Here is a 14,481-nt window from a genome sequence, read left to right as displayed (position 1 = left end):
ACTTCACGTTTAGGAATAGACTTCATTAGGTAGATGTCTTGGCTCACTGATTACCAGAGCCACAAACTGTTTGGAAGTAATGACATTTCTTAAATTAAGATAATACTCAAAGGCCCTATTCCTGGGCTCACAGTGCAAAGTCTAGGGAAAAAAAAACCACCAACCAACACAAAACAACCTACTTCTTAAAGACAAGACTGTGTATCTCTTAGTTCAGCAGACACTGGGACCTGCAGTAGAGTGGAGAAACTAACTGATTTTCTGCATGTCAGTGCCTTAACAGCAAAACTGTACTCGTCCATTTAAATCTGTGAACGAAAGCATGAACTAGCTTAACAAGCTCACAGGGAAAATAATACAAACACCAAGACACTACTGGAGGGGAAAAAGCAGCAGCACTTATCTGTATTACAAACACCAAGACACTACTGGAGGGGAAAAAGCAGCAGCACTTATCTGTATAGGAAGAATTATTGATGACTTGGAGAAGGCAACAACTATTAAGGGGATTCAGCTGTCAAAGGACATTAATCACAAATTATTAAATGTTTTTATTCACTAGAAGCTAAGAACTGCTGGAAGATGGGAAACAAGCTGATAGTGTGGTTCTAAACATCTATCTGCTGAGGCTGCAGCTGGAGAGTGTTTCTCCCTCTAATAATTACAAATGCAGCTGATGTTATAAATAAGCACCTAGAATTTGGTCTGTTGCATAAATCTTTGGTTATGCCATTACTACTGTTTAATTCAGCAGTAAGCAAGCCTGAACCACAAAGCCTGAAAAACAGTGATGTAGGGTGAACAGGGGTAAACAAAAATAATCTATTTTGGTGATTACGGATGTGAAATAATTCACACTGGTCAAAAACCAGGGAAGATCATCTCCTTTGTTATTTTCCATTACACCCCTACCTGAAAACAGTTTAAGTACAAAGTGAACATTATTGAACACTGTTTAATCTCAGAGACATAAAAGAATTAATGGCCCTCTCAAAAAGCGAAAAGAAATGTGGAATTTTCAAAGTCCTCAATATCAAACACGCTATCAAAACCACTCTGACTCTTGAAGAGAAAGAGCAGAATGCAGGTGATTACGCTGAGCCTGTAAATGGGACAGCTGTACCGCCACCATCATTATCAAAAAGCAGATGCCGAGGTATTTCATGCCCATGTTCAGATCTCTCAGCAGCTAGCCAGCTTCCACTGCATTCAGAAGAGTCTCCATTTCCAACTCTAATGAGAGGTGAACAGCAGACTACTTCTATAAATTTCTAACATGAATTTAGGATTCTATTTTTGAAAAGCGTGACCTAAATCCATGGTGATATTACTAATGGGCTGTTAGTCAGCCTTATAGCTATATTTTTGATAATTAAAGTATATTCTAATATAGACAGTGGTTTTATTATGGAATGAGACTTCTATCACTGCAAAGTTACATTTAGACTCTCCATTAAAATGGAGACTTTCATAAGTTTCAAAGGAATCTGTGCTTAATTTTCAAACCTCACATGTAAATACAAAAATAGACTGAAGATCTAGGGAAAGTGAAGGGAAAATATTTGGTATTGCTTTGCAGTTTGAAGGCACAAAGCTGCTCTGCAATATTTCAGTTGTGTGAAAACCCACAGAGGGGCTCTACTGGTAAAAAGAAGAGCTTGAAAGTTATTGCTGTTACCGACTGGTCCATCAAACTGGTGAGAGGTGTTCTCACAGCTAAGCTCTCAGGGCTTCCTGCGGGCAGCTACTCCTTGTCATCCCACTTGGCTCAACACCAGGAAAAAACCTCCATAACATCTTCATTTTAGTAGTTTTGTTCTATATAACTTCAAGAGAATTAAGTATGGATTCATGTCCTTGAATAATGAATATTTTAAAATTAATTTGTTAAAAAAAAAATCAGTCGGGTATATTTCAAAAGTAGTGAAGCTAATTTCTTTTTTTCCCCCCACAGTTAATTTCCCCTCTGAATTCTGACAATCCCCTTTTTTTTTTTTTGGCATGCTAACCCATAAATCTTAGTTACAGCTATGTTTTTTGACCCAAAATAGCTCAGATAGCTAATATATTTTAACTGTGGCATTCACAGCAACCCAAGCAATCAAACACTTTCAGCCGTGGTACCGGTGGGGCTTTAAGGCAGCTCAGGTAACCATGAAGCATTTTAATTTGTCAGATGTCTGATCAACCCCACGTGCAGCACAGGGACAGGCAAACCTGCAGGTGGAGATACCAGGCCACAGCCAGCCTGCTGGACAGAACCAGCAAGAAAAGTAACAGAAATCAAACAACTTACAGGAAGCTGCTGAATAGCCAAGTACTTTTCTCCAAATTAAATGTGTTAGCAAGACACTTATTTATTTTTGTATTAAAGTTGACTACTGGACATTAAAAATGCATTGAGACAGACATTTAAAAATTCTATTATCTCCATTAGTTTCCCTCAGGAATCAACAGTACATTATTGTCTGAAGATTAATAATGATAATTGAAGATAAAGCTATATTTCTCTACTAGCAACAATCAAAAAAAAAAAAGGCCAAATAAAACCTCAGTATAGAACAAAGGGAATGATCTGATGATGTTTCATATAAGTCACTGGCATACAGATATTTTCACATAAAGATCAAAAGAAAAGCAAACTTCTCCAAGGATCTATTCATAGCTTTTCCGTGCATTAAAAATAGAACAAAACCCCCTTGCTTCCCTTTGGTTTCCTTTTACCTTCCTTTCTCTGTACAAACTGTTGATCACACTAATTGTGCAAAGTCATTTTGGGCTAAATGAATTTGTACAAAGCCAAGTGACATTATTACTGACAGCAGACGTAATGCTTCAGAAATGTTAAACAGTAAAGATTCAGAGCTAAATATCAGTTATGTGACAAAATAACCTCATTTATCTATATATAGTGTGTCTCTCTATATATCTCTCTGTATAGATATTTTTATCTATATATGTTTCCATAACATGTCCTATGTAATCACCAGGTTGATTAATTTTCTTATATGGGGGGGAAAGAAAGGAAATGTCCATTAGCTAATAGCCGACACTATTTTCACAAAGATCCACTCCGGGAGACTTGGAGAGCACAGAGCATCCGAGCAGCACTCTTGGATAACCACTTCTTTATCAGACCCAGCCCCAGCCAAGTATTTGAGTACGCAGTTACCTACCAGCTACTAACACTCTACTTCAAGCAGAGCATTGAAGCCCAGAGAAGAGGTTTGACATTCAGGCAGGACATCATGAACAAAGCAGGAGCTCCTGCTCATGGCTCCCAAGGAATTAAAAGTTCCAGATCCTGCCCTGAAGGGACCCTGACCAGATGATCAGCAACATCCTGTCCCTCTGAGCAGCAGCAATTGCTACATTCCTTCCAACACGCACAACCTCCAGTTTGTATTTTTCTTTCCCAAGTCTGGCACCGCATCTTGAGAGGCTGCCAAATTCCTGATAATCTTAAAACTCAGCATGTGTGCCACTACTTTGCTGGACTGGGGCACAGGTCAGCTCTAGAGCAAATTGATTTAGCCAGCCCAGTCCTGATCACTAACACAGGCACATAGCATCAGCCTAATTACACAGATGCAAGTCTTGCCAGTATCCTTTTATGAGGTTCAATGCCCATCCCGTTGCAACAGAATTTTAAACACATTCTCAGGGTTTGACTGCAAATTCTGAAAAGGTCAGTTGGAAGGAAAAATAATTTGAATGGCTCCAATAATTTTGTTCTATGTCTCCACAGATGCCTTTTTCAGTTTGTTTTTTTACTAATTGTATGTGGGTTTTTAATTACAGACATAGCAATTTTAACCGTTACACTAAGGATTCCATTTTAACATCTCGAAGCCGTTTCACTGCAATTATGTAACATTGTTCTGAAAAGCACCTCAAGCAATTAAGGCCACTTTTTTGGGGGCCTATAATTAAAAAGTCAAAACATCAGAAAAAAAAAAGGTGGGTTTTTGTCTGGGGTTTGTTGCTGTTTTCTTTCACATACCTTGTGTCCCAGCCATGTTCCATGGTGACCCTCGACTGGAAGGCGCTCTGCATCCCCAGTTAGGTCAGTCAGGGCATCCTGGAAGAAAAGCAGTCATCGTGTTTCAGGTCAGTTAAACACCAAGTGCGAGCCAGGAAGGCCTCAAACTCTCCTGAAGGCTGGCCAAGGGTACGTGAGGCCGCTGCACAGCACACTTACTTTTGGAGACAGAGTTCCTCGTATGCTAATGACCACCTTCTTCTTATCATGGTCCACAGCCACATAGAAAGGTGTTTCATAAACCTGGAAAAGATCCACTACTGTAACAATCAGGTGAGACATTGCTGTTTAATTATTCTCCTGCTCAGGGAAAAGGAGGCAGAGCAGCATGACAGGTTAGGCCTTATGGGTAAGCACTCCTCCAGAATGATCAGATTTTTTGGCAGTAGCAAATATTTCTGTCCAAGTGGCAGAATTTCTTGATGGAGAGAGAGGATGGGAAGCTCTAGGGTCAGGAAAAGGTTTAAGTTTCCTTCTCTGCACCACTACCTCTGGAAGCACGTAAATCCCATTAGTAAATCTCTTAGAAGCACAGCCCAAATATGAAGGGGGTTGCAGATTCTCCTTACTGCATCATGGCAAGATGTGTAAACAATGTCCACCGAGGTCATATTCTCATCCAAGAAGTGGCGCCGGATAGCGATGGCATTGCAGCCACAGCAATTATCCTCTTCAATGGTGACACTGGGTGCATAGCGGGGACGCGAGGGACAGAGACAGCAACATCTGCAAAAGAAAAAAATAGCTCTAAGAGGAACGTGGAAGAGACTGGCTTTAGAGTAGAATGCCTAGAGATAAGAAAAGGAGACCCTGCATGCCACACTGGCCTCATCTCAACAGCAGTGATTTCCTGCGCTTTGTAGGAGCTCTTACACAAAACAGCACACAATTCGTGTTTCGGCATCGAAAAGGGGCACTGGGATCAGATGCAGTTTTCCTTCTGAGCACCAGAGCGCGCTACAGTGCAACCGGTCCCCAAAGGATCAATGGACGGTGGGGCTGGGATCTCTCCTCAAGGGATACTATGCTTCACAGCACAGTCCTACACTGCTCCAGCACAGAAAGCAGCTAGCATTTCCCCTGTTCCAGATCTATTTATAACGAAAAACAGGTCTAGAATCATCCCAAAACAAAACCAGAAGTGCACATTTTTTCCTTCTTTCCCTTACAAGACACCTCCCAAATAAAAGCACTCAAAAGGAAGCACATTCCTCCTAATGGGTTCAGTACAGAAATTGTCTGCTTAAGTGCAAAAAGCTCAACCCCAAAGAGAATCTGATGGTAGCACTAAGGCAGCTGAAAGCAAACACTTAAAACAATGCAACCCTGAACTACAGCACTGCTACCATGAGGTGAGCACTATACAGCACAACAGAAAAAAACCCAATTAGTCATAGAGAACACAGCACAAACTGGCCAAGCCTTGTCGATGATGCTTTAATAAAGACCCAAATGTCAACTCCCTGCATATCTGGGCTTGCCAATAAATCTGATTTTTGAGCTCCAAGATGGCTATTTTGCCTTAGTGTGAAAGCAGTCTTGTGCCAGATGAGTTCTCTCCGCTATCTGGTCAAACTGCACAGGACTGGCATGATCCTTAGTGCAGAGAGAATAGAGCATAGGACAGTCTGGTTTATTTCACAAAATAAGTAGAGAAGCAGCTAAGGAAGAGATTGAGGAGAAAGATGTTGGAGTATGAAGGTACAGAATTTCTGAGAGATAGAAAGAAAAAAACATGGAGAAGGGAAAAGAGGAAAAAAGCAGAAGAGAAAAGGAAGAGGAAAAGATTGAGGGGTGATGGAGAGCAAACTGATGAAAGAAAGGCTATTCCTAATTCTGGGAAAAACAGAAGGGAAAAGGGAATAAGAGAAGGCAGTGATAGACAGGATGGCCACTCACGAGCAGGATCTGGCCAGGCGACAGAGTCCACATGTGGGCTTCCTCATCAGGTATATGGGCCAGCCATAGGCAGCCAGGGCAAACAGCATGTAGTAACACACCTCTTTGTACCGCTGCATCTCTTGCTGAAAGAGACAGGAGACTCACTAAAGGCCTTATTCACTTTTAGGTAGCAAGTTTTTCCACTGTTTCCCCATTTCCATCAGTTAAGATACATGCACCCTTCTTCCTGAGTGCCAGCCTTCTATCCCAGCACCACTATCAGCACTCCCAGGTGACTGCAGGAGAGCAAACTGGTTATGCTGGGCAAGATTTTCCCCCTTCCAAGAACAGCTCAGGACAGCTCCACCTATTTTTCCTGAGTGGAAGGGCCCTGCTATCTGTTTAACAAAATGAGAATTTAGCTTTAGAGAAATTCTCCTCTGTGTATCAAACACCCTGCTGCAAAGGAAGGTGGGTTTTTGTCCCACCCTACCCTAACTGAGGAGAAGAGAAACTAGTTTAAATCCCAAGAAGATGAGTTCTCTAAATATGCTGCTTCCAGAGTCACAGGCCATAAGATGCCCAGGGAAGACCATAAAGCCCATCCAGGGCCACACACCTCGGTGCTGTCTCCTACAAGCTCTGCTGACATCCCTCCCCACACACACTCCTCCAAGGGAAGACAGGATGAACACAAGCAGGGTGTTAAACACACCGGAGTCCAGCACAGCCATAAGCAGATTATTCACAGAATCACTTGATCAGAGATGCTGCGATGGGGTCAGTCTTGCCCCTCCTGCAGCAATATCATCTAATCGAGGGGAGTGAAGTTTGCCCAATGAAGGGCTGCAATAGCAGCATGCCAGGAGAAAAGCCAAGCTTAAATCACACAGACCGCAGCCATTTCCCATCCTGAGAACTGCCGATGACCAGCCCTGGGGAGGAAGGCTCCATCTCACTCCAGGCAGCTCCCTGCCCTTCCAAAGGTGGAGCCCTGCCTGCTGGTGCTTCCAGATGAAGCTCTGCACGGCCCTTCCTGGATGCAGTGCCCAACTCACACCGCTGGCTTTGGAGAAACCTCCCACTGACTGCCCGCATCAGAGTGGAAATACTACCACTTCCCACAGAGAGACAGAGAAAGCTTTAACAAGTGATCTGAAGGCAAAAAGCCTCCAGAGAGCAAGTGTTGTTACCAGATTCTGTTGTACTAATCTTTAATTTATTTGATTATTCTAGAAAGGGGCAGAAAGGAGTAAGAGAATCCATTGAGAAAAGAAAACAGGCTACATGGGGAAGGAGTGGTGAGTTAGCAAGATCGCAGTCCGGTGACTTACCGCGTTTTTCAGATCCAGATACTTTGTGTTTCTGGTCACTGGCATTCCAGACAGAAAAGCTAAAATGTCATTGTTTGCCTGTAAGTCACAAACATACATAAAAATTATTCGCTGTGACACCAAGCCAAAATCTACCAAAATCTACACCTGAGAAACAGAAAACACTATGTACCCCAGGATAAGATACTTTCAGGTATTCCAACCGGTTTCCTTCTATATATAATCTTCTACTGGGTTGACAATCCCCAAGTTTCAACACCAGTAACGGCTTGGGAATTCAGGAATTTTTCCCTGAAGTTCCTCCTGCAGCTTTACCCAGATGCTGGAGTCTTCTCCACATCCCTACAGAGGAGTCATCTTTCCATTCACTTCCAAGTACCCACCACCTTCTTCAAGGCAGCTGTCCCTTTGGGGTCAAGAGCTAAAACTGTGTTTATCACCTGCCTAGAAGACAGGTTTCACAAGCTTGATTCAGTATCAGTTGGGCCCTTTGAGAGTCTCAGAAAAAGCTGCTAAAGTCATTCGCATTTTTATTTGACAGCTCAGTGACTGGCAATAGCCCATCACACAGCAGAAACAAGGTGGGCAGAGTCATGCAGCTCTCCCACACCGAGTCACAAGAGCAGCAGGTAAGTCAGAGGCCAAACAAGATGCCCACCACCTCTGGGTGCAGCCACAGGCCCCCTCCACCCACCTCATCCAGCACAGCGTTGCGCTTTGCCCGCTGCCGTTGGCGCAGAAGAACCAGGCCTGCGATGATGTCAGATGGGACGATGTCAAGGTCTCGGAAAAACTCAGCAAAAAGGTAGGCGATTTCAGAGTAGGCGTCCTGCAAAATCCAGGGAGAGAAGAGTTTAGGAGGAGGAGTTTGGGTGTGGGGAGCCTCAAAACAGGACACAGAAGGAGAACCAATGCGGCAGCAATGGCCTCATTTCTGTAGCGCTCTCTCCAAAACATCCACGCGATTCCTTCAGGGAACACCATATCTGGTCTAATCATATTAATATATCTCTTATTTATTTTACAGTCACACTCAGAGGCCTCAGCTGAGACTGAATTTGTACTATGCTGGGTACTTATGTGTGGGCAAGCAGACCACCTCGACATCAAAACACACATGAAGAGAGAGAAAGGAAACATTTTCATCTCTACATTGTAAATACACAGAGAAAGTAAGATGAGAACCAAGCAAATCCCAATCCAGTGTCACCCCAGAGTCATCCTTTCTCCTCAAAAAGCAATTCCATTTGAACAAAGCCTATTCAGGGAAAAAAAAGCGCACAGATTTTGTCCTATTTAACAGCCTCTTCAATCCTGTAACTCTGCCTTGGGATCGTTTTGCCCGTACGTAACCCAGACCTCCCCACCCCAAGCACATCATAAAGTGACAGCTTGTGAATCCCGCCACTGAACAGTCTTGTAGCTGCTCTTTGCTACATGATTTCAAGGAGTTAATGACAACAAGCAGCTGTTACACATGGCAGCTCCTGGTATGAAGGAGCTGACCAAATTACCAGGCTTTTCCAGGTTTATCTTGGACTATACCCAAGCAACGAGGGCCTGAAAAGGAAAATCTGGAAGAAGATCTGAGTCATTAAATTCAGAGTTCCCAGAAGAGGAGGTGACCAAACCTAAAAAGGGAAGACACCACAGGAGGGGCAAAAGTAGAAGTGACCTGAGAGGGTCATGCAAAGGCTATGAAGCAGAGTGACATATTTTGAGGAGAAACGTTATGTTCCCTTTTGCTCTGTACTACAAAAAAACCCTCAAGATCTTCAGTGAGAATAATTTGGGAGGTTGGGGATGGGCTGGACTGTGAGACAATGGTGCTCTGGCTATTGCTCAGACCAGCAAGCTTAAAGACAACGCTGACCCAGCGGGTGGATCAACAAAACACGGGACTGAACAAGTGCTGCAGTACACCAGCGGTCAGTATTTTGACTCCTTTCCTACCAAGGTCTGTCATCGCCTCATCCTGAACTTTTTAGCCTACATTTTCATCGCATTCTTTACTCGGCATGTAAAGCCACGCAACTGCAGTCCTTTTTGTAGAAAGCCCGAGCTGTGCACTTGAAGAAAACCTGGGTTTTGGGACAGGATCACTCTACTTCACTGACCAGAAAGTAAATCCCTTCTCTCCCTAGCAGTCTTGCAGGAAGTGACCTACATTCTTTCATCTCTGACAGGCTCCTGGAGTGCAAGATTACTTTCTGTCATTTTTCACTTGCCTACAAAAGCAAGTTAAATCACCATTAAGAACAGGGCTTCAGGTGCCAGCTGTGCAGCTTTCCATACCAGCCGTGCCTTTGAAGAGCAAATGGACTGGCATTAACCTCTCCAACACTACAACCGCAGTATCCTTGAAGTACTGACCCCATAAATCTTAGCACAGTTCCTATAAGCACAGGAGAAACGCAAACAGCCTTGAAGTAAAATATGATGAACACCCATTAACCCAAAGGGACTGCAACACGCCTTAAAACTCTGACCAAAGTAAAAGGCCATAATGGAAGTCCAACACATCTATTCTGAAGGAAGAGTTTTTGCTGGAGAAGCTGATGTTATATTCTAGGATTGATGTGTAGTGTTCTGCTACAAACCCTGGAAAAAATGGAGACTTCGCACTTCAGACTTCACTACAGACCCATCTGAATGGATTCTTGCCCCGATGCCATGTCCCCTCAGCAGAACTATTTTTCAGCCCAGAGATCCTTTGCTAGAACATTTTTTCCATGAATACTGGGAGAGACAGCAACGGATTAATTTCTGATCCATTACATACACATTCATTCCGCACGCTGTCATGCCAGGATACAAAGAGTCAGGGCTTGTTTCTGCAAAGAAAAGAGCCTGGGAAGTACTCAAGCTGAATGTAAAATGGGAATTCAATAGCACAAGGAATTTGAAGATTCTGGTATCTGCTTTTATCCTGAACTAAAAAAAAAAAAAATGAAGTAGAAACAGTCACTGCAGAATGAAAAGTTTGTTAAAAAAAGCTTGACAAAGTGAAATATTTTGCATTCCTGAATAAAATAGAGTTCTTCAGAAACCAGGCCATTCAGATGCCTGTCAGGGCTCTCCAGCCAGGCTGCTGCACCCTCAGGACAGGTGTCTGGATACCTGGGCAGGGTGACCTGGTTGTGCTGTCAGGGGGAAGGGAAGGTGCCTCTGCTGTGGCAGCACAGGCAAGCGGAGGCACAGAAAACAACCCCCCAGGAAATGCTGCTGTTTGAGCCGCCGTGACACAAAGCTTGTTCTGTTTCAGTTTTCCAGATGGATTTTCCTAAGCAGCTCTAGCTCTGGATCTGTGCGAGCTGGCAGTCCTGGGCTGTGACTTCTCAGCAGGACAGAAGGTTGGGGCTGGGACATTCCCTGGGAACACGGTGGCACTTCATCCAGTACTGTGGGAGCATGTCCCTGGGAGGGCCAGCGTGCCAGCACACGTGGCTGGATTTCTGCTAAAGGGCTACGACAATTCCTGCAGCCCTCCACACTTCGGAAACTGCGCCCTACAGATGACTACACAGCACTTAACAACCCCTTTTAATCTAATTCATACTGGTTGCCATCTGTGATGAACAAATGTTCCGGTAGCCTTCACCTGACTTATTTTCACACAGCTCTTCATCTTATTACTTTTTCTTTTGAGGTTAAAAATCAGAGTCTCATTTCTTTTCTGTACAAGTTCAAGCCCCCTCCAATATGCTCCTTTTTCTGCTGCAACTTTTAGGAGACCAAACACCAGGCTATATTTAGTGAGGACATCACTGATGTGGTCAGTCCCTTGGTGATTTCCCTGTCATTTTCTATGCCCTTCTACTGAAGCTGAACGCTTTTCTGATTTTTTGGCCACTGCTGCACACTGACGTCCTTGCTGAAGTGTCCTTGATAACTCCTTAGCTCTTTTCCTGAGAGGTTGTAACTAATTCAGAGCCCAGCGTATGCAAGTAATTTAAATTGTTTCTCCAGATGCACATGCATCACCTCGTCTTCCTTTATGACTTTCTTCTCTCTTTGATAACAATTCCCTGGTTCTGCTTGGTCCTTCAAGAGTTCCTAAATACTCATAATTCTGACCGACTTAAAAGAACTAAAAGTCATCAGCAAAATTTTCCACCTTAGTACTCAGCTCTCCAACAGGTCCTCAAGAGTCCTGCTGAATGGCACCTACAGCACAAAACTGCTCCTACTGCTTCCAGTAAGAACAAGCTGCTAACAGGCTGGGGAAGCATTATCAAGCCCATCACCCTTACCTGCTGATAACAGCAAGGGAAAAGCTCAACTGTAGCACGTGAAAACTTCAAACCAATGATCTTCACGTGAATCTCTGAGTTAAGTCATAGTTTTTGACTGTTAGTAATCCAGAAGTATCCTTTTTCTGATTCTGACAGGTTTACATTTTCCCATTTTCAAAGAAGTCTCTCTCCTTAAGTGTGAGACAGAAATTGCCTAAGCAAAATGGATAGTAAAGGGAAACTGAAGCACCATCAAATGTTGAACCTAAATATAGTGAAAATGCGTATTTCTTCCACTGACATCTTCACTTAACCCAGTTCGCTGTAACAGCGAGGTAAAGAACAACTTCAGGAAGAGTTTAACAATGTTGCTTTTCAGTGCTACTAACCTTACCTTCAGAGAGTGCTGCAACACTCAAAACCAGAGGGTTAAGACTAGAAATTCTGACAACTGCCCTACCCAGCGATGTCACACCTGCACATAGGGAGAAACACCAGCTCCTGTTTCTGCACAGAATACCCAGGCACCCTCCTGCAGAAACACAAGGGCTCATTCAGGCTACTTGGGCTAAAGGAAGAACCACCTGCATGCAGCAAAATTTCAAGCCTGGTCATTCTGAGGATAACTCAGCAAGTTGCTTCTTAGAAGGTATTTCCAGTCCTTGCATGCACTACTGTCGAGGCTCACTGGGCTCCTTGCACCTCCAGATCTCACCAAGCACTCACGGGGAAGTGAGACAGACGTTGCCCAGGGCTGACAGCAGGAACCTCGCACTGCCACGCTCTGCTGAGTCCCGCGGATCATCAGCCCTACCCAGCGCTCGCTCTCTGCCAGGGGATATCTGGTACCTACCGACTGAGAGTCTTTTGTCCGTGTGCAGCAAAGAAAAACTTTGAGTCTGCGTGTCCAGCTGCTGGCTTGCCCTTCTTCCAGGCGGTGTCTATAAATAAAGGGTAGAGTATGCACATGAGGGCAGGCATAAATAGTAGGATTTGGTATAATGTCACACAGCCTATGCTATCACTGGTAAAACGTGTGTTAAATCATATTCTTATATTTATCCTGATCTAGCAGAGACAAGGAGACCATCTACAGATTAAAAACTCAGCTTATTTTATAGGACAAGGGAGATCATTTATAATCCAGCTGTTCTGGTCAGGATCCAGCCTCTGTGTTTATCTACACGATGGACACCACATTCAGACAGGACACAATGAAGTTACTGCTGTTCTGTGATTATCTGCTGGAAGCAAGATGTTCAGGAGCACCCGGTTCTGGGATGCAAGGAGTGTCTACTGGCAACTTGGCAGCTGCATCACGTGCTGGGATGTGCTACCACTCCGGAGGAAAAATGTACCTCAGGGCGAGGGGGTGGGAATGGTACAAAAGACCCTGAGTGTTTTGTATGAGAGGAGCTGTGCAATTTTTTTCCAGTAAATAGCTTATTTGGAAAAAGATTTATTAAACACAATACAGTCTCAGAACTGAAACAATTTGCACTGTTTATTCAAGTATGGTGCATAACTTTAATCAAAAAAAGAAAGCAAGCTAAAGGCTCTTTTTCAATTTAGAAAAGGTTAAAAAAGGCTGAGTGCAGGTTTAGCTCAACCCACATTTGGTTTATGACATTTCAATTTCAGCTTCAAAATTAGCTAATTGGACAACCCTATTTAAAATTAACTATAGCTGAGTTCGTTTCACCGTTCTGAGCTTGTCCTAGTTACTACATTTTGCTGGGTGACAGTCTCTTATTTTTGTCTGGCACACCTGCAAACAACAGTCAGGCTCTGTGGCATCAAAGTGCATGATTCTTTGCCAGAGCACTGTGCTACCTACCTACAAGTCCAAGGCTCCTCTCATGCAGGGTCTTTTTTAAATGCAAACACAGACTAACTCAACAAAGGTCAAGACTAATCAAAAAAAGACCTCTTATTTTCTGGCAAATGATCCCATCAGGAAAAGCCCAGAAAGTGGGCTGCACCTGAAAGAGATGCTGGTAAAGGAGTATTTGCCTGAAATAGAAGGAGCAGATCCTGCAGGGCAATCCAGCAACTTGTGCCTGAACGTTTTAAAACAACTATCCATAACCCCTGAGGAAGACTCCAAAAGAGGAACAGGAACATGAGTGTCCTAAGACAGAGCTGGCAGTACTCAGTTTGCTCCACCAAATGCCAAAGAACTTGGGCAGCAATGCAAAGAACTTCACAACTTCACCGCGGGGGTTGAACAAGCAAGTGTGCTCCACAATATTTTCACTCCAACCTTTCCCAAATTCTTTCTTCCTAACACTCAACTTCCACATGTTTAATACGAGCTCTAAAGCAAGTTTCTTAGAAAAACCCTCCGTGCAATTAGCTGAGCCTTTTGGTTTGTTGTTTTATTTTATGTTCTTGCAGAGCTAAGAAAAGCCCACACACATCACGATGCCACTGGTAAAGGAAAACCACTGTGTAACAAAGTCCAAGAGCTATAGCAGAATACCACAAAAAGAAACCAAATTTACATGTCTCCTTAATGTGACAAACAAATCAAGTTTTTTCCATGAATTAAGACAGAGTAAATATGGCTCAGGTTAAGTGTAAGACAAAGGTCAAACTATTGCTGTACATCAGAAAGCACATATCACTGCAGACTGAGGGATTTCAATAGGAATGGTTGGCCCTCAGCATCTTACAGCACCACAATCCAGAAAGAGGCAGAGAATTTCATAACATATTCTTTGAAAACAATTGCTTCGGTAGCGAACACATAGTAAAATTTTATGTTTCCCTTTCACATTATAGCCCACAGCATTTTGCTTGTTAACATCTGTTAACACTCCCTTTCTAGAGTGGAAATCTGCAAACAGGAGGCAGGAGCTCTCTGAAAATGTTACAGGCCCGGAGGGAAAAACCTGGCCATGGCCCAAGGGACAAATACCTTCACTCACTTGTCTGGGATCTCAGAACTCCTCACAGGGGAGATAATTTGGGGGGGGGGGGGGTTTTG

General features: G+C 43.5%; 1 protein-coding gene across 1 annotated transcript in view; it reads right to left on the bottom strand.

Annotated features, from left to right (window-relative positions):
• DAGLA (diacylglycerol lipase alpha) overlaps positions 1-14,481 on the bottom strand; it is a 65,778-nt gene that overhangs the window by 14,012 nt on the left and 37,285 nt on the right. Inside the window, exons 7-14 of the mRNA XM_026850139.1 lie at positions 12,346-12,433; positions 7,952-8,086; positions 7,258-7,335; positions 5,942-6,066; positions 4,612-4,768; positions 4,202-4,285; positions 4,004-4,081; positions 276-514 (exon numbers count right to left, since the gene is read on the bottom strand). Of these exons, the coding sequence (XP_026705940.1) occupies positions 276-514; positions 4,004-4,081; positions 4,202-4,285; positions 4,612-4,768; positions 5,942-6,066; positions 7,258-7,335; positions 7,952-8,086; positions 12,346-12,433 (984 nt within the window). The remainder of the gene's footprint in view (positions 1-275; positions 515-4,003; positions 4,082-4,201; positions 4,286-4,611; positions 4,769-5,941; positions 6,067-7,257; positions 7,336-7,951; positions 8,087-12,345; positions 12,434-14,481) is intronic.

The sequence above is a fragment of the Athene cunicularia genome (assembly GCF_003259725.1).
Source record: "Athene cunicularia isolate RWA chromosome 5 unlocalized genomic scaffold, athCun1 chr5_part2, whole genome shotgun sequence".
Lineage (NCBI taxonomy): Eukaryota > Metazoa > Chordata > Aves > Strigiformes > Strigidae > Athene > Athene cunicularia.
Note: the sequence above shows the minus strand (reverse complement) of the source record. Positions and strands in the feature narration are given on the sequence as shown.